Source organism: Panthera uncia, chromosome B1, assembly GCF_023721935.1.
Source record: "Panthera uncia isolate 11264 chromosome B1, Puncia_PCG_1.0, whole genome shotgun sequence".
Classification (NCBI taxonomy): Eukaryota; Metazoa; Chordata; class Mammalia; order Carnivora; family Felidae; genus Panthera; species Panthera uncia.
In genome coordinates, this window is record NC_064811.1 from 11,785,127 (window position 1) to 11,804,823 (window position 19,697).

The 19,697-nt window shown below is 46.9% G+C and overlaps 1 protein-coding gene across 4 annotated transcripts in view; it reads right to left on the reverse strand.

The window, feature by feature from the left end:
• Positions 1-9,297: 9,297 nt before the first annotated feature.
• The window catches only part of TAPT1 (transmembrane anterior posterior transformation 1), a 56,714-nt gene continuing 46,314 nt past the window's right edge, over positions 9,298-19,697 (reverse strand). For all 4 annotated transcript variants that reach the window (XM_049630345.1, XM_049630344.1, XM_049630347.1 and 1 more), the window contains 3 exons: positions 16,580-16,656; positions 12,931-13,091; positions 9,298-9,987 (listed from right to left, as the gene is read on the reverse strand). In XM_049630345.1, coding sequence (XP_049486302.1) covers positions 9,770-9,987; positions 12,931-13,091; positions 16,580-16,656 — 456 coding nt within the window. In that variant the 3' untranslated portion in view covers positions 9,298-9,769. The remainder of the gene's footprint in view (positions 9,988-12,930; positions 13,092-16,579; positions 16,657-19,697) is intronic.

The following is a 19,697-nucleotide window of genomic DNA, read 5'->3' on the forward strand; positions in this document are numbered from 1 at the left end:
GCCCAAAAGAACCACGAGCTCCGGGCTCTGAGGGTGAGAGAAAACGGACACCGAAGCTCAAGGACAGAGAATTCACAGAGAATTCACCCTTCCTTCACTGTTTTGTCCCAGTTGGGTTCTGCGTGGATTCGGTGATGCCCATCCACATCTGTCCTCAGCCCACTGAATCAAACACTGATGGCTTCCAGAAAGGCCCTCACAGACACGCCAGAAATAATGCTTTCCCAGCTACCTGGGTCCCGGAGCCCAGCCAGGCTGACGAGTGAAATGGACCATCACAGTTCCCTTATCAGCAGGCAGCAGAGAACTTGCTTTCTCTCCCTCTGCGCTCCACCATGCCAGGACACGAGAAGCCGGCCATCTGCAAACCAGGAAGAGGGTGCTCACCAGTTATCGGGCCTGCCTTGCTTGTTTGCAGCCTCCTGAACTCCAGTCTGTGGTGTTGATTATGGCGCCCGCACTAAGTCACTCCCTCAAGAGGCTCTCCTGGAGCCTGGCAGCCAAGGTCCTCTGTGGCAGGCGGGGCTCAACCAACTTTCCCAGCGAGCCTCCTTCCACACATCTCAGAGCTCAGCTGGCGTGGTGCCGGGCACACGCACGCTTTCCCTGCTCCGACCTCCTCTCTCTCACCGGGGCTCTCCCAGTCTTCACCTGCCTACACCCGGCCCACCCTTTAAGGTCTGAGGGTGACTTTTACATGTCTGCTTGATGTCTACCTCCCTCTTATCCTTTGCTAATAAGACCCTGACTTTGTTCAGGGCCAATATGTTCAGGCAGCTGAAGCTGTTGGGTCTAAGCCAGTGTTTTTCAAACTATGGGACACAATCTATGGCAAGATTATGGACTCAATTTAATATGTAATGACTAGCGTTTAAAAAATATAAATAGAACTACCCTACGACCCAGCAATTGCACTACTAGGCATTTATCCAAGGGATACAGGTGTGCTATTTTGAAGGGGCACATGCACCCCAATGTTTATAGCAGCACTTTCGACAATAGCCAAAGTATGGAAAGAGCCCTAATGCCCATCAACTAGTGAATGGATAAAGAAAATGTGGTATATATATATATACAATGGAATACGATTCAGTGATCAAAAAGAATGAAATCTTGCCCTTTGCAGCAATGGAAGTAGGGTGTATTCTGCTAAATGAAATAAGTCAGTCAGAGAAAGACAGATATCGTACGATTTCACTCATATGTGGAATTTAAGAGACACAGCAGATGAACACAGAGGAAGGGAAGGAAAAATAAGATAAAAACAGAGAGGGAGGCAAACCATAAGAGACTTTTAAATATGGAGAACTGAGGGTTGCTAGAGGGGAGGCGGGGGGGGGGGGGGCTAAATGGGGGACGGGCGTTAAGGAGGGCGCTTGCTGGGATGAGCACTGGGTGTCATATCTAAGTGGGGAATCACTAAATTCTACTCTTGAAACTATTACTACATTGTATGTTAACTAACTTGAATTTAAATAAGTTAAAAAATAGATATAGAGAGACAATATTTGAAAAAATCAGAGTAAAGGTAGGCATTGTTTGGTAAAAGTTTACTTTTCAGGTATATATGTGTGAGTCCACTGGGTTTTGACGTAAAATATATTATGGGTCTCCTTTCTATTTGGGTCTTCCTACTATGGGTCTCTATCCAAAAGGTTGAAAAACGCGGGTCTAGGGCGATCAACAGGTTCTCAGGTCCCCATTTCTTTGTCCTATTTCCAGCTACCACTGAGAAGAAATATTAAAGATACAAATATGCACGTCACTAAAATGAAAAATATTTCATAAATATATTAAAAATATCTAATCAGACTCACAAAACTAGGTCCCCTTTTTAAGCCACTTGTCAAATTGGCCAGGGTGAGGACAGTCACCTGGCCCAGGGCTGGTGAGAGCGTTCATACACTCTGTGTCTCTGGAAGGTGATTTTGGAGCAACACATCAAAGGTGGTTTGGAGCCTTTGCCCAATTCCAGCTCTAGGAATGTATCCCAAAGAAATAACCAGACAAATGTACAACAAGAAGGAATTGATCAGATAAACTGTCATATGGCCGTACGTGGAATTCTATGCACGCATTGAAAGTATTGCACGCTGTTGACACAGAAAAATTCCCACCACGTGTAAAGGAAATGAAGCGTGCCGAAAATCAGCACGTAGAATGTCACGGACACATATTTATGTGTACAAACCCGTACCTGTGTGTATAGTCGCAGGAACAGTTGGAAAGAATATGCATCAAATTAAATGCTGAAATTCCTCCTTTCACCCCCACCTTTTTCTTAGCGGCTTTCTGATTTTCCAACGATGAACACGTATTACTTGAGGATCAAAACTAATAAAAGCTTCAAATGTGTGGCATTAGCCACTGTCCCAGCCAGGAAGGATATGCTCTCCCAGTGCTCCCTCCTTAGTCTGGGGCCTGCAGTGCTAGGCGTGTTATGACCATGTGTTGAGTGACCTTGTGCCCTGTGTTGGGTGGGGAGTCCTCCTGTCTGGACCAGGCACTACATCCAAGCAGCTGGAAACTCAGGGCCCTGGTTTCCTGGTCGGCACATGGACATCTCGATCTCTGTTGTACCCACCTTGCAGGGGTGAATAAGAAGCCAAGGAGAGACTATTTGAAAAGTGCCAGGCGTCACATAAATCCGCGTTGTTATGCCTCGTCATGATTCAGCAGGGAGAAAAAAGGTGATTCGCCAACAAACAGAACCAGAACAGTCCGTTCAGAATCCAAATTCTAAAAATAACACTCAGCCGTGCCAATCTGTGGAGCATTAGAATCATATGAGAGTCTGGGAAAGGTGAACCAAAGGAGGTCAGAGGGGGTGGAAAGTTCGTTAACTACGCATGCTTTTGTTAGAGAACTCCTGGATGCAAGGAAAAAAGATCGTGTGTGTGTTGGCTCCGTGCCTTGGTGACAAGCTGACATTCTGCCGTCACAGGGGCCGGGCTTTAAATCTCGGTCCCGTTCCTCTCCAGCTGGGTGACTTGAGAAAAGAGCCTCGTAGCCTCGGTTTCCACATCTGCAGAATGGGAGACTTACTATAGGTATTTCCCATCCCAGCTAGATGACAACCTATCAGGGGTGCAGGAGAAACCCATTATACTCACAAGGGAAAGTCATGTTCTTTCCTGCTGTGTTTTGCAATTAAAGATGGACAGAATCTGAAAGTGCATGGCTTTATTTCACTTGCCAACGGCTTCTTCCCTGCCTGGGTCCAAGGCGGGAGGGCTGAGCCCAGTTCCCTGCTACTCGGCATGGGCCCTCGCTGCTTCCTTCCACTATCTTCAGGAAACGTGGTTTCTGTCTCGGGCCAGGGAGCAGCCCGGCCTGCCCCGGGGAATTATTTCTACAGAGCAGCACCTCCGGAGGCTGCTCGTCACCACGCCCATCCAACGAGAAAGTCAGACAAAAGCGGATTTTGTGTCCGCGTGGAAGAAACGAGGGGATCAGGTCTAGGTGGAGCCCTCTTTTCTGTGACTGCATTGCCAGTGGAGGTTTGCCTCTCCCGGGTGCAGACGGGGCCAGGTCAGTCTGGGGGACTCCGGGCCCGGCCCTGGTGTGATTCCAGGCCGGCCTGAGCCCAGTGAACTCCCTTCAAAACAGTCCCGTCACCGGTCTCCCTGATTCCGCTCGTTAGCTGCTCTGCGACCCAGTCGTCACAAGGTCAGAGAAAAGCAACATCCTAACTGCTTCCCTGGCCCTCGGACCAGCAATACCCTAACTCCTGTCCCTGGGCTTGGACGGCCTGGACCCCCCCCCCCCCCCCCCGCCACCCCGTGGCCTCCGACTCTTCCCAACTTCCTTCTGCTGGTAGAATACACGCTGCTTGCTCTGATGCCAGCAGCTTTGAACTTGTGGCTGTCTGCCTCCATGACATTCCTTCTCGCTCAGGCTGCAGCTGACACAGAGGTCTTCCCGGCCTGTCCAATTTCAAGAAAGCAAACCCACCCTTTCTTTTATTAAAAACATTTTTTTTTAATGTTTATTTAGTTTTGAGAGAGAAAGGGAGACAGAGAACAAGCGGGGGAGGGGCAGAGAGAGAGGGAGACACAGAATTGGAAGCAGGCTCCGGGCTCTGAGCTGTCAGCACAGGACCCGACACCAGGCTCGAACTCACGAACCGTGAGATCATGACCTGAGCCGAAGCTTAACCGACTGAGCCACCCAGACGCCCCAAGAGTCTGCATTTCTAACATGTCCCCAGGTGATGGATGCTGCAGGTTGGGGACCACACCTTGAGGGCCAATAATCTAGGCTACGAGGACTTGGGCGATGACAGTGAACAGCTTCGATTCGCACAGTGCTGCATCATTTACAAACCGAGTGTCAGACGCCCTCTCATTCCTCCCAACGACCCTGAGAAGTGCGTGTTATCAAGCCCGATCGACAGCTAAGCAGGTGTGCAGTGTCACAGAACAACCCTCTGACTCCAACCCCACGCGGTCGGTTGGCTCTCCCTGAACTTCCTGGAGGGGCAAACACCCTAGGCACCCAACATCCCAAAGGTCGCCACAGCCTACATCCTGTAGGTCCTGTCCCTTTGGCAGGAAGGACCGTGGTGGCCCCCTTAAGGGTCTCGTGGTTTCTGCTTCTCTCTTCCCTCACAAGCAGCAGAGAACCCAGAGGTAGAGGGCACAGGCTTCTCCGGGAAGGGGTTTGGCTTTCTGCTCTGATATGCTCTACGCATGTGACCTTGGACAGGTTACCTAACTCTTTACGGTTTACAAGTAGCTTTTTGTTCCCCATTTATCCTCTCATCTGAGAATTCCCACGATCCAGTGTAAGATCCCAAGTAAGCCCCGTTGCCTGCAGGATCAAGTCCAAGACTCTTTGTAAGGCATTCAAAGTTCTCCAGATCGAGCCCCTGCCTCCTTCTCCAACTGCCCCCTGGAGCGAAGCTGTTCCTTCTCGTATTCTGAGCGCGACAGTTGGCGCTCGACAGGCACTCAGACATGCACCCAGTGAGTGGACGCAGCCTGTGCTGTCATGGTGTGCTTTCCTCCTTCGTCCGTGTCTGGCTTGCCCTTCCTTTCCTATCCATCTAATTCCTTCTCTCTTTTTAAGATAGTCTCAGTGCACATTCTCCACGAAGAGTCCCATGTTTATTCATCCAATGTTTATTGGCCACCTGCACGTGCCGGGAACCATACAAGATAGACGCTAGGGCCCCAGCGGGACCCCATCTGAATGAGAAGCTCTGCGGCAGCCAGTCCCCGTGTTTATGGTAGCAGTTGACTCATGGGACTGTAACTGCGAAGTCAGTTCAACCATCTGTCTGCCCACTAGACCTTCGATGAGCTCTGTGATCAGTGCTTATCCACTTCTGTGCTTTCCACAGTGACTGTGCAATTAATATGTTAAATCAAGCCCTACGAGATATTTATGCATTTTTCTTCTATCTCACTTTATCTGGTTAATAACCTTGACATTACAGCAATTTCCCAGTGTTTACATTCTTACATAGACACATCTAAGACGAAATGAGAATATGCTTATTAAAAATAACGGCAGTTTCAAAAACGATTGTAGGCAAGCCACCCTTCAAGAGCTTAGACATTCTAGAATTCCTGATCCAATCTTTTTTAAGAGGTGCCTCATGCACTCCAGGACCCCCCTCCCCCCACCACCCTTACCTTCCCACTACCAAAAAGAGAGTTGCAAGCTGACAGTGAAATATGTTGTGTGGATGCCTACCCCCCCTTTTTTTTTTCATTAAATATTGAACAACTTCAAATACAACCTTACTACACGACGTCAAAACATGCGTTTTACTGACTTGTGCGTATGTGTTAATGATCTTTTCTTACTGAAATTTAGGACAGCAAGGCCCACTGCTGAATATCAGGTGTTCCCTATACGCAGACTTTTCAGATCACGAAAACTCCCTTCGAATGCCAATTTCTTTAACCCCTTCCGCCTCAACTGTAGACGTTTCTACCGGATCAGATTCGACATAAGCGAAACCGTCCCAGATGTCTCCGGCACTCATGAATGCCACACACATCATGCTGAAGCAGAACACAGGGATATTTTGAGCAATCACTTGCACGGAACCATTTGCCTCAAACTGGCCCCAGATGATCGTATTTTTGCCGCTCTCTTGATATATTCACTCCTTTGCCTCCACTTCTCCATGCTGTTAGACTATACTCATCATCTACTCTTCCTGTACACGATTTCCTGAGAGATAAGGGACAACGCATATCTGTTCGGTAGAGTATATGAGCAAACAGGACTTCGCAATTGATGAGCAAATTTAAAGTTGAGTTCGAGATGGCCAAGGGTGCTGGGAGAGCCACCTCTGAATGAGGGGGACGTAGTCATCTTTATCTTTTCCCTACAAACAACAGTACATACGAGAATCCAGAGTGTTTTCGAAGTGTGTGTTTTCGAGGTCTTAGACCTCACTCCATTTGTGTAAAGATCTCTAAATAGACCCTTCCAGATTTCTTAGTGTGTTAATTTGGGCTGTGACATTGACCTTCTGGATTCAGTGGCTTAGGAACAAAGGCATTTATTTCTCTCTCATGTACGGTCTGAGTGTTCCTAGTGGACAGGCGGCTCTACTCCACAGAGGCATTCAGGGGCCCGGAATCCGTCTCTCCCGTGGCTCTGTCGTCGTGTGAGCACCGTGTTGACCTGCTTGGTTGGGGCAAAGTCACACCTTCTCTGGGTTCCAGTCGGTGGGAAGGGAAGAGAAGGTGGAGGGGAGTCCATAATGGCACATATCCCTTGACTTACATCCCTTGGTGAGAACGCCACTAGGCCCCAAGTAACAGCAAGAAGGACTTGGGATTGTAGTCCCCAACTGCCGCCAGCTACGTGCCCAGCTGTAACTCTGTGTCCATGGAGAACAGATTCTGATGGACAATTGGCAGTCTTCAGTATTAAAAAAAAAAAAAAAAAAAAAAAAAAAAAAAAAAGAAGTATTTTCTTGTTTTATAGAAGTACTGTGAAACCGTACATAATTCTCTTACTTTACACCAATAGGAAAACAAGTCAGACTGCTATGAAGTGTTAAACAACTAGATTTGTTTTAGACCTGAGATAAACCTGAAAGATCCTCTCCCTGGTCACTAGGCCGTGTGTCTCCAGCAGACGTTATCCCGCTGACGCGTTTGCTCTCACCCTTTCCCAGAAGGGCAAGAGCTTTGCTCAGGGCTGATCCCAGCATCTAGAACAGTCCCTGATACATAGAAGGTATGGATAAATCTCTGTTGAAAGAATAGATAAATGAACCTGAAACATATCAAAATGTTGCCATTTTAAATTATTTTGTGAATCTACAGCCTCCTCTGCTGAGTCACCAGGGGTGGCAGAAACATTTTGGAGGATCTAATGAGAAGACATTTCTTCCAAGTACATGGATAATGGGTATGAGGTCTAAATGCTAGCCAAAGGACAGAGGTGCAAGGCACAAAGAAAATTTGGACAAGCTCCTGAATGTCCCTTGGTTGTTCCACTTCTGTTCTAAAGGTAAAGCTCATTAGAGTGACCTATGTTGTGTCTTAATTTAAAAAAAAAAAAAAACAAAGTACTGTCTTGAACTTTACTCCCAGATGTGAAAAACACATTGTGAGACATTCAAAACACCTGCAAAATGCAAGTATCTCCATCGGCTGAGAGATATTAAACAATCTATGATCAAGTACCAGCCTTTTTTTTTTTTTTTTTCAGCATAAAAATCAAACATTTTGCCACCATTAAGACCAAAAGAAGAATTCAAATTAGACAGTCCTGTCACTTGTCAACTAGAAGTAAATTCTTATTACAGAGTGGGAAATTTATGCCAGCAAATATAGCAACAAACCTCATTAAAATAAATTCAGTGACCTTTTTAAAAAAGATTACAAAATTGAATTTATTGAGTTTCACACAAGATGCACTTATAAAATTAGTATTGAATGCCATTTTAGCAGAAGAAATGAACATCATTCCCAACTCCCAATATATCCTGCAAAGGAAATGAAATCTTCCGAAAATGACAGCACAATAATAACAGGCTAATTCAAGCTGAGTGGAAGGATATACCCAAATCATATTCTTGCACGGATCAGGGCTACATTTGGCAAAGTTCCCCCCCAAACTATTCCATTCACATGGACACTGTTCCTTTTGGTGGCGAAGAGGGGATAGAAAAAAAGTATAATTCTAAAATGGGGCTTCATTGAAACATAATACGAAAGTCTTTTCATTTTTAACTTAAAATACTTCCTGGTTTCACCGAAGTATTTCAGTAGGACTTTCTTTTCTACCCTATGTGAACATTAACCTTCAGATTTCCTTAGCTGATGCAAAACATTAAAATCCACTTCCATATTTCTCATGAAGAAGCCAAACGTTAAAGCTTGCTTTATATTTCACCCAGGAAATAGAGAAATCCCCTAAAATTACTTTCTGCAGGTCACATGCCTGAAATATCAGCACAACAGCTGAACTTCAAAATGAAAACGTCAAAGGAAATGATAGTGAACAGTAGAACATGTGGACATTTTGAAATGAGACGCTGTAAAATTTTTATAAAAATGCAGAAAGGTTCCTCGAGCTAAAACTGGTGGGGAATAACTTGTCCTCTGCTGTAGGCCACAAACTGGCAGCTAAACAGAAATGGAATCTTGATCTCAAACAAAACCAAGAAGCACCTTTGGCTGCTGTTCCCAGCGTCCAGACACAAAGGTCTCCCCACACAGACAGCGGCCCACAGGCCCCGAGCCCATGGGCACCCCCAGCTCGGGCACCTCCACGGACACTCCAGTCAGAAAGACTGACGCGTTTTTTAAGCCCAAGCAAGATGCTGCCCAAACCGCTTAGAATGTTTACTTTAAAACTGTCACTTTAAAAACTCGGTTCAAGTGGACACCTTAAAAACCTTCGGGTTTTATACAATGACAGTCCTGCGGCCCACTCAACATCCGATCCTTTTAACTGTAACAATTTGTGAAGCAATTAGTTTTAAAGCGAAACCGGTTAACTATACACGAAAGTTAACACTGCTCTGCTTTTTCAGTATAAAAAGTGCCTTTTCGTAAGGGTATTTCTATTCTCTCCATTGCAATTGAACAACACACAGCTCACATTTTGCTTTAAAGAGTAAACTGAAAAATCATGAAACGTTTTCTCTGTGATGCATAACTTTCATTAATGAATATTTTGTAAATAAACAAACTGGCTTAGGGTTTCTTCCTATAAAATGCTACTATTCACCATGAATTATTTTAGGTAGCCTTTTATTCTGATTAATTCAGATATATCTTCAAGGATTATTCTGGTGGTAAGAACATTTATCTTGACTTAAGTTTTAATCTTTTTTTTTTTTTTTTTTTTTAATGCTTTGGCAGATGAAGTCAAGTCTGAAACCTGTTTGTGAAAACAGTATGAGCTGGAAAGGTAATGTCATGGTAGAAGCTTCACAGTTTTCCAGGTGTATCCTTGTATGGAAGAGGCCTCGAGGGAGAATTCGAGGTTCTGGAAGCGCGGACGGATACGGCAAAGTGATTGGGAGGTGGCCCCTGTGAGGCCCAGAAGTGACTGCCCTCTGCCAAGCCGGGGGCTCCTCCTCACCCGTCAGGTTCCAGAGTCCAGGCTGGAGGTCGCTGCTGTTCTGTGACCTGACCTTCAGCCAGACCACGTCACCGGAAGAAAGATATTAAGATTCGCTTTCCATTAATAATTTAAGTTTTTAAATAAATATTTAAGTGCCAGTTTTCGCATCTGTCCATCCCAGTAGCAGAGCGTCTCCCGCCCCAGGACTTGGCCGCAGAGCTCAGTCGATTCGGTTTCCACAGATTGTGAACCTGTCTACCTCCAGCAAATCTTTCTTTGACGATCTGTGCTTTAATTCCGAGCTTTCCTGCGTTATGTCTTTCTCATCACCATCTGGAGTCGTCAGAAACTGATCAGAACTGCTTGTGACAAGTAAGGGTATGACGTTTTCTTTCGGATGAACAGGCTGGCTGGTGACCGAAGCAGACAAGTTTTCTTCTGTGGAAAAACAGATGCCGTTGGTTAGAAAAGGATTTCCCCTCAATTTATAATAAATACAAGCATACCAACAGAGTGGCAATGAGAAAAGGTGGCCCCGTTCATCTTCTAGGTAGAGCGAGTGACAACCGAATAGCACGTGGCATGTCAGCGGCCGTGGTTCATTACGAAACTCAGCGGCTATGCCATTTCTGTCTGCTCAATAAAATTCTACAGAAGGGCTATTATGTGGATCCTGAGAAACTCAACAGAAGACTAGCGGGGAGGAGAAGAGGGGGAAAAAAAAGTTACAGAGAGGGAAGGAGGCAAACCCTAAGAGACTCTTAAATACTGAGAATAAACTGAGGGTTGATGGAGGGGTGGGGGGAGGGAAAGTGGGTGAGGGGCACTGAGGAGGGCACCTGTTGGGAGGAGCACTGGGTGTTGTATGGAAATCAATTTGACAATAAGTTCCCTATTAAAAAAAAATTCCACAGAGGGACATTATGTGGATAGCATCACACAAATAATACCACCACCTGACTTTGGTACCAGAGCTCCTCTCTGACAAACTCCCTCCTGCATAACCAGGTCCTAATATGACTGTTGCCTCAACAGTTACCACTGGCTCCTACGCTCAAGACATCAAGGAGAAGCAGACTCTAACACATCCTACCTCTCCTGGGTACCGGCACCAGCCCTTTTTTTGTCCCCCCTGCCCAGGACAAAGATCAAACATTTTGCCACCATTAAGACCCAAAGAAGAATTCAAATTAGTCCTGTCACTTGTCAATTAGAAGTCAGTTCTTATTACAGAGTGGGCAATTTGCGGAATGAGGCGCTGTAAAATTTCGCTCGACTCAGCAGTCCACCTGCGGGAAGTCCAAAACAGGGAGAAACAGACCGACAAGACCCAAATGTGTACTCTGGGTCACGGGAGTCCTGGAACCCGGCTTGCGGGACGGCTCGGTCAGGGCCTGCAGCCACCGATCTCTGCGTCACACATTCAGTCCTTAGGAGAGCAGCTTCATCAAGGTAAGAATGACAGCACGTGAGCTGAACATACTTAAGATGAATAATCTGATGGGTGTGGACACACGCATACACCTGTAGAAACCACCGCCACGATCGACCGTGAACACGGAGTCTATTTTCTTGCCCTCCCTGCCGCCCCCACCCCCACTGCTGTCCTTTGCTTCTTTAAGAACATGACGAACACGACACTTGTTTCGAGAGCTGCCCCTCTTTTCATCCTTGAATTGAACCTGAGCCACCTGACTTACAACACCTTCCTCAACAGTGTCTGTCTGGCCTGTGGTCTCCTGACCTCCAAAAACACCCTACATGGACACTCACACTCTCGTCCCAAATGCACTTCTTAGTACGTGGCTCTGGAGCCAATGGCCTCGAACTGAGGTGTGCACTTAAAGGTTTCACCTCCTGCGTCCCCCATCAGACTGGAGTCCCGACTGCATGACCGACACTCATCTGTCAATGTGCGGAAGGTGCCTAGCAGGCACTGACCCGGTCGAAACACACGCAATCCCGTGTTACTAAGAGTATTTACATGCTCTCTGTTATGACGAACATTATTTTCCGGTTGTTGGACAAGATTTCACTTTCCTCCTGGCTCCCTAGAAAGCACGCATGAGCACGGCACTCCGTTCAGCCTGGACTTGGCCCCTTCCCACAGCAAACGTCGCACCGGGAACACTGAGCTGCTAGTTCCTGGCTGCTTTTCAGGCCTCTAGACTCGGCTCAGGCCGGTAGGTTTCTGAAGTGCCCTCTCCACCCATCTTTGCCTGGGCCCACTTCTCATCCTTCGAAACTCAGCCCAGGCTTCACCACCTCCAGGAAGGGACCCCGTCCTGTCCCTTCCACACCTGTCTCCAACCCGCTCACGTGTCTGGATTATCCACTCTTACCATCTCCTCTGTCTGTGAGGCCCTGCGGCACGATTTATTTACCTGTGTATCTCCAGGATCCCATATCACCCGCACACAGTGGCTCCGTATATTTAAAGGTAAGTCAATGAACGCAAAGTCCTATGAACAGGTACCACGAGAACCGGGAACTGCCATCTAATGACAAATCTGACGGCAGGGCCCCGCTTCTTCCTCCAAACATTCCAGGCCAGCAGCCCTGGAATCCTCCACTTCTCTCCCACACTGTAAAACTCATCAGTAAATCCTGTGCTCTTCCAGACCTTTCCAGAATCTGGCCAGCTTTCCTGGCTCACACCACTCACCCCGGCTCTGAGCCAAGCAGTCTCCCTGCTGACCTCCGCCTCTGGGCTCACTCTTCCCGAGTCTACTTTCCACAAAGCTCACAGCTGGATCACGTCCCTCCTCTGCTCCAAACCCTGGAACGGCCCCTTCCCCACAGTAAAAGCCACGCTCTTCACAACAGGCAGCAGGGTGGCCTCTCTGATGCCTTCTCCAGTCCCTCACTCATGGCAGGGGTCCACTCCAGCCACCTGGCCTTTGCTGTCCCTCCACACGCCCGGCAGGTTCCTGCCCCGGGCCCTCACACGCACCGGCTGCTGGCACTGAGCCCGGGAAGGCTCTGTCTCCTTGGCCGGGGGAGCTCCTGACTCCCGCTCACACTCCCCTTGGTGGACCCGCTGGAGTTTTCTCTGTAGCACTACCGCCCCTTGGCTCTCTCTGTCTCCCGGTCAGAACCAGTTCTGTTTTCCCCACCAATGTATCCCCTGAGCCTGTCATGTACCAGGTGCTCAAAAATCATCTACTGAATGATGAACACATGGAAAAACAGAGCACGGCATGGGGGTGTATCCGCGACGAGATCTAAAATAGAAGCATTGAAGACAACTCAGCAAAGTGAAATCAAATCTTGAAAGCAATGTCAAACATCAACTGAATAGGGATTTCTTCACTAGGGAGAATTCAGACCATTAACTCTGTAGAAAACGATTCACACAGTGATGAAAGGAACAGAACGTACCTTGAGAGGGTTTACATTTGTTCTGTGACTTATGGGGTGGTTTGCCTGATGTGCTGGCCGGAGGAGGATTGAACAACTTTTCTTCCATTTTGGCCTCCTTCACATACTGACATGACTTCCCCAACAGCACGATGCTATTAAGGACTTTCAGGGAGATCAACCTAGAACCAGAAAGAAAGAAACAACCACAGCTGGAATTCATCTCAATGACCACAAACGCCATATCCCGCCACAGCTGCCGAGGAGGTGTGGGGCCTGGGTAGGAGCGTGGCCTGGGGGTCGGAGGCTCGCATCTGGGGTGGACGAGGTTCCCGTGAAAGCCCGAATTCCTGAGGCTGTTTTCCCATAAGGGAAAACACTTGGTGAATTCCTTAGTCCTCAGTACAAGAGAAAAACTGTACCACTTACAAGTTTTACCTGGTCCCGAGTTATTTAGCATTTACTCTCTTATGCAAAACCAGTACGTGTAGTAAATACAGATGAACCAAAAAGAACTTAGAATCCCATGCCCCAGGGCTACTCACTGGGACATTTGGTATATTATGTCCTGGTAGTATTTGCTATGACTTTATACTAATTTTACCTTCCCACTGTTCAGAAATTGGGGCTATTTTACAAGGCAGAAGCGGATGGAGTTGGAGGCTGAGCTGATTCTGGGCATCAAGCGCTTGAGTTCAAATCTGATGCGCTGCTTAGAACCCGTGTGGACCTGAGTGAGTTTCTTACCCAGTAGTAAGAGATGATTCTAGTTAAGTGCTCAGAACAGTACTTGGCACACCGAAATGTCAACCAATGTTATTTCATTAGATGCTGGTGTTGTTTTACATAACAATATTCTTAGTATTATTATGAATATTTTCCCTACCAGTTAATGTTCCTCAGTGACATTATTTTAATGGCCTTAAAATATCACTGTTTAGGTTATCGTGTAACAAAGCCCCCAAAAGCCCTTAACTTTTGGATATTTGGATTATTTCCAATATTTTGTTTCTATTTAAAAGTTTCTAATTAGGAAAACTTAGGTGAAATCTGTATTTCCTTAAGATAAATTCCTAGATAGCTATAATTATTGAAGCGGAATTTCTGGGCCAAAAAATGTACATGGCATTTTCAGGTACTTGATACAAATCTGACAAAAAAAATCTGAAAACCTGCTCTTCGCGCTGATATGTGCTCACGTGACGTTCTTCAAATGACAAAGAAGCACAGATGTCACTGCCAGCGAGTGAAGAGGCAGCTGCTGTCTCTTATGGCTGAGGGGAGGTCGTGGCAATGACAGGAAGTGGCGAGTCAGTGGGGGTGACGCCAAGAAGGGGCCTGGCAGGGGGTCAGAGCAAGGGGCAGACAGGTTTCCTTCACCGTCCGCAGCCTCTCCAGTCCAGGAGCTCAGAATGCCACCACGAGGGAGGGCCTCACACAGATCCTTGGCCCCGAGGACTTACACGTGCGGAACACTCCCCAGCTCAGCCCCAGGCCCAACTTTGTCAGGAACTCCTTACTCCTACCTTCCCTGACACTGCCTTGGGGAAGTCTAACCGGATTCCAAACTTACTAAAGCCAAGCCAGAATTCTTGATTCCGATCCAACCCTCCAAAAAAACCAAAGGAAAACAAAACAAAATCACACCCCCGTGTATCTCTTACAGGCTCCCTTGTCACGGTAATTCTACTACCCTGACTGCTGGGCCCCAAACTCTGGAATCACATCGGATTCCTTTTATTCCCTTACACCTCACATCCCATCACCGCTCAGCAAGTCCTGTCTGGCTCCACCGTCAAAACAAACACACGCCAGCGGACAAATCGTTACCACTCCGCCGCGACCACCTCAGTGGCAGCAGCCACGGTCACCTTGGGCCTAAGGTCTGCCTCTCCTGCCACGCACGCTCCAGCCCATTCCCCACGTGGCAGCCGGATCTGGCACGCTCTTCTGCTTGGCAGCCTTCGGGGTCCCTCCCTCCCTCAGCTGGAAGCCCGGTGGGGCTGCCGGGTCCGCCGCTCAGTGCCCTGTCGGGACCGCCACACTCCCGGCCGCTGCTGTCAGACTTGTCCCGCGTCCCCTCTGTGAGTCTGCCATCCTCCCGGGCATCTGCACGGCTCTCTCCCTCACTCCGGCTCTCTCTCCCTCTGTCTGGTCTCCACTGAAAAACACCAGCTCACCAGGGAGGCCCCCGCCTGCTCGTAGGCAGCCGTGTCCCTCATTCCGCATCTCCTCACGCTGCTCTTTCGTACTTCCTGATGCCGACCACCAACTGTCGTCTTACGGTGGTTTGCTTTTCTGGGTGCTGTCTGATTTTTCCACTAGAGTTTCAGTGCCATGAAGGCAGGGCACCGGTCCCACCCCAGGACCAGTACCTGGCGCCTAGAGGGCTCTGACTGAGGCGTGCTGCCCAGATGAGGAGGGCAGAGGCTGCGAGCCTTCCCTCTGCAGCTTGGCCATAGCAAGCCTGGAGGGAAAGAGGCTGAAACTGAGGGGGTGGGGGTGGGGACACAGCACCGTGTGCCAGGAGGGTCAACTGAATTCTGACTGGTCTGTGCTCAAGGGAGAGTCCTGGGCTTGGTGGAGTTAAGGAATAAAGAAGGCTTCACGGACAAGGTGGTTTGGGAAAGATTTTGGAGGAGGAGAGGGTCATCCGGGCACTACCCTGATCCAAGGCGAATCAGGACACATCAGTCGAGGGGAAAGATCAGTGAGCAGGTATGCCTCTCTGGGCTATCGGGGGGAACAGTGACAAGACGGGGGAGAAACATGGGGGAAGGTCATCACTTTTCAGTCATGTGGATTGAAGCGCGTCCACTTTGGTGAATTACGCACACACAACAGTCACTAAACGAAGGTTTTTAGGTGTAGTGTACACATGCTTCACTTCCTGGGTTGTGTCACAAGAAAAATACAAGAATATTCTGTTAAACAAACATGGGAGCAATGACAGCAACACCACTCGAGGAACGAGGCACAATGCCAAGAACTCTGGAGGGCTGCATGAGCATCTGGACCAGAGGAGGAGCTCAGGGTTTTAATGTCAAAAAACTGAGAGAGGGGTGTGGTCCCCTGAGCTTCAGACTCTGGGAGTCAGTCCCTGCAGTATGAAGAAGGGGCAGGACCTGAGGGGAAATCCAGACCCCGGACCCCTTGCCTCAACGCAGTTTCTTACGTGCCTCGTGTCAGAGCAAAGCCACGAATCAAGGTGCTGACGATATGGCTTGGGACAATGCGGGGACAGAGGCCTGACAACCACGCGGAGGCGTCCGCCTCCTAGAACCTGAGCAAAGCCACGCTGCGGGGAGCCCCAGGGATTAACGGAGTTAAAGATGTTTTAACACAGGAGAATGTCTGACTGTGATGGCAGATTTTATCGTAAGAGGAAATACGTGTACAACTGAAATCCTAAGCAGAAAGAGCTTTAACAGACTCCTTTCGCTAAAGATTAAAATAAAATCTAAAGTGTTGTTCATACTAGCACCAAATAGCAGCGCATTTAACTGAGTCTCACTCAGCAAGTCACAGACACACCTGGAGGCAGGTGCTGCTAAGGGGACCCCGGGACAGTGAGAATGGCTACAGTGTGAGGTGGTTGATACTACTGTCCATTACACCCTGTATTTGTACTTTATAACCAAAAAACATGTTCCAGAACAGTTAATCTTACCCAAAATAGAAGAGTATGACGCAGGCATACGACAGGATTCCTTGCACTTTAATGGAGCTTGTGACGACTCTGATGAGCTAGTGAGAAACAAACCGAAACAACACACACACACACACACACACACACACACACAAAACACACAATCACAGAGTTATTAGTTAATATTTAAAGACCTGTTCACGCTGATTTTAACACTTTAGGTGCACCCCTGTGGCCCCTGTCTGAACCCAAGTATGTCGTTCCAGCTTTGACAATTCCTATACAATCTGGCTGCCTGTGACAACTCCTGCGGCTGATTTGGGTCTGTTCAGGCAAACCTAAGGTGCCACGTTCAGCTGCTGGTGAGTGTCAAGTCGGGCACTACGTCCAGGTTCATGAGTGACACATTTAGTTGTACCTCACAGAGATGCAAATCAGGTGATCTTTAAATGAAAAGTCACTCTGGGAAATACAAATGGGTTCATCCTACTGCATGTATCCCCCCGACCAGAGCTAGAACCACTTGGTGGGCATTTCCCTTGTTCTTGCTTTGTCTTTCACGGACTCTTTTTAGGAACCCAAAGGGACCTACAGGGAGGAGAGAGAAAAGGGAGCCTTAGGAGTTTTGTACTGTTACCAAAAAAAAACTGAATAGTATTACAAAATTAATTATAAAGGATGGACATTTTCTGTCTCTTTTGGATAGTTATGGTTAAACACATGTTTTCTTCCTTATCTCAGAGAAATACGGGCTAAACAGCACTGTCCTTGGAAATGTGTAGAATAAATCTGGTGGGATCTGTCACCAAAAAATATTTACACATTCCAGGTCAGGCTTCATAATGTACCCACATATCAGGGTCTAGGGGGACTGCTACGTGGAAATGGAAAAGTCAGGGAAAATAACTGATATCTGCAATGTGAAGTTATCATCAAGCCTACTAGAGCGTCTTAAACAAGTATCCTAAGACACAGTTTAAACACTATTTACAAATGCTTTCAGTAAAAGAACAGCTGGGTGCAGACAGAAGGGACTGTAGTATGCCCAGTGAAGGTCCCTTAGGAGAAAACGGATATGGAAGTCTCCATCTCTCACACAGGCTGTGACGGGGAGACAACCCCTGGACACACACTTGGGATGGAAGTTAAGATGGCTCTAGGATTTGACTCATGAATACGGAAGGCAAGCCATCTGCCCCATTCAAGGCTTAAGTAATTTCATTTTTATTTAATATATTCTTAGGTAATTTTAAGATACATAGGTCTAAAGTTTAGTTTCCATAAGACCTTAATATGATATTACTTTGTCTATTTGGGGTCTTTTGTGGTTCCATACAAATTTTAGGATTGCTTGTTCTAGCTTCGAGAAGAATGCTGGTGCAATTGTGATTGGGATTGCATTGAATGTGTAGATAGCTTTGGGCAGTATTGACATTTGAACAATATTTATTCTTCCAGTCCATGAGCATGGAATGTTTTTCTGTTTCTTCACATCTTTTTCAATTTCCTTCATAAGCTTTCTATAGTTTCAGCATACAGATCTTTTACATGTTTGGTTAGGTTTATTCCTAGGTATTTTATGATTCTTGGTGCAATTGTGAATGGGATCAGTTTCTTTGCCTTTCTGTTGCTTCATTATTAGTGTATAAGAATGCAACTGATTTCTGTACATTGATTTTGTATCCTGTGACTTTGCTGAATTCACATAACAGTTCTAGCAGACTTTTGGTGTGGAGTATCGGGTTTTCCATGTATGTCATCTGCAAAAAGTGAAAGCTTGACTTCATCTTTGCCAATTTTGATGCCTTTGATTTCCTTTTGTTGTCTGATTTCTGATGCTAGAACTTCCAACACTATGTTAAACAACAGTGGTGAGAGTGGACATCCCTGTCATGTTCCTGATCTCAGGGGGAAAGCTCTCAGTTTTTCCCCATTGTGATATTATCACAATCCCAGACTTTAGCCTCTACTACAAAGCTGTAATCATCAAGACAGCATGGTATTGGCACAAAACAGACACATAGACCAATGGAATAGAATAGAGACTCCAGAACTGGACCCACAAAAGTATGGCCAACTAATCTTTGACAAAGCAGGAAAGAATATCCAATGGAAAAAAGACAGGCTCTTTAACAAACGGTGCTGGGAGAACTGGACAGCAACATGCAGAAGGATGAAACTAGACCACTTTCTTACACCATTCACAAAAAAAACCCTCAAAATGGAAAAAGGACCTGAATGTGAAACAGGAAACCATCAAAAGCCTAGAGGAGAAAGCAGGAAAAAACCTCTCTGACCTCAGCCTCAGCAATTTCTTACTTGACACATCCCAAAGGCAAGAGAATTAAAAGCAAAAGTGAACTATTGGGACCTCATGAAGATAAAAAGCTTCTGCACAGCAAAGGGAACAATCAACAACACTAAAAGGCAACCAACGGAATAGGAAAAGATATTTGCAAATGACATATCGGACAAAGGGCTAGTATCCAAAATCTATAAAGAGCTCACCAAACTCCACACCCGAAAAACAAATAACCCAGTGAAGAAATGGGCAGAAAACATGAATAGACACTTCTCTAAAGAAGACATCCAGATGGCCAACAGGCACATGAAAAGATGCTCAACGTCGCTCCTCATCAGGGAAATACAAATCAAAACCACACTCAGATACCACCTCACGCCAGTCAGAGTGGCCAAAATGAACAAATCAGGAGACTATAGATGCTGGCGGGGATGCGGAGAAACGGGAACCCTCTTGCACTGTTGGTGGGAATGCAGACTGGTGCAGCCGCTCTGGAAAACACTGTGGAAGTTCCGCAAAAAATTAAGGATAGATCTACCCGATGACCCAGCAGTAGCACTGCTAGGAATTTACCCAAGGGATACCGGAGTGCTAATGCATAGCGGCACTCGTACCCCAATGTTTATAGCAGCACTTTCAACAATAGCCAAATTAGGGAAAGAGCCTCAATGTCCATCAGCTGATGAATGGATAAAGAAATTGTGGTTCATATACACAATGGAATACTACGTGGCAATGAGAAAGAATGAACTATGGCCTTTTGTAGCAACGTGGATGGAACTGGAGGGTGTTATGCTAAGTGAAATAAGTCATACAGAGAAAGATACCATATGTTTT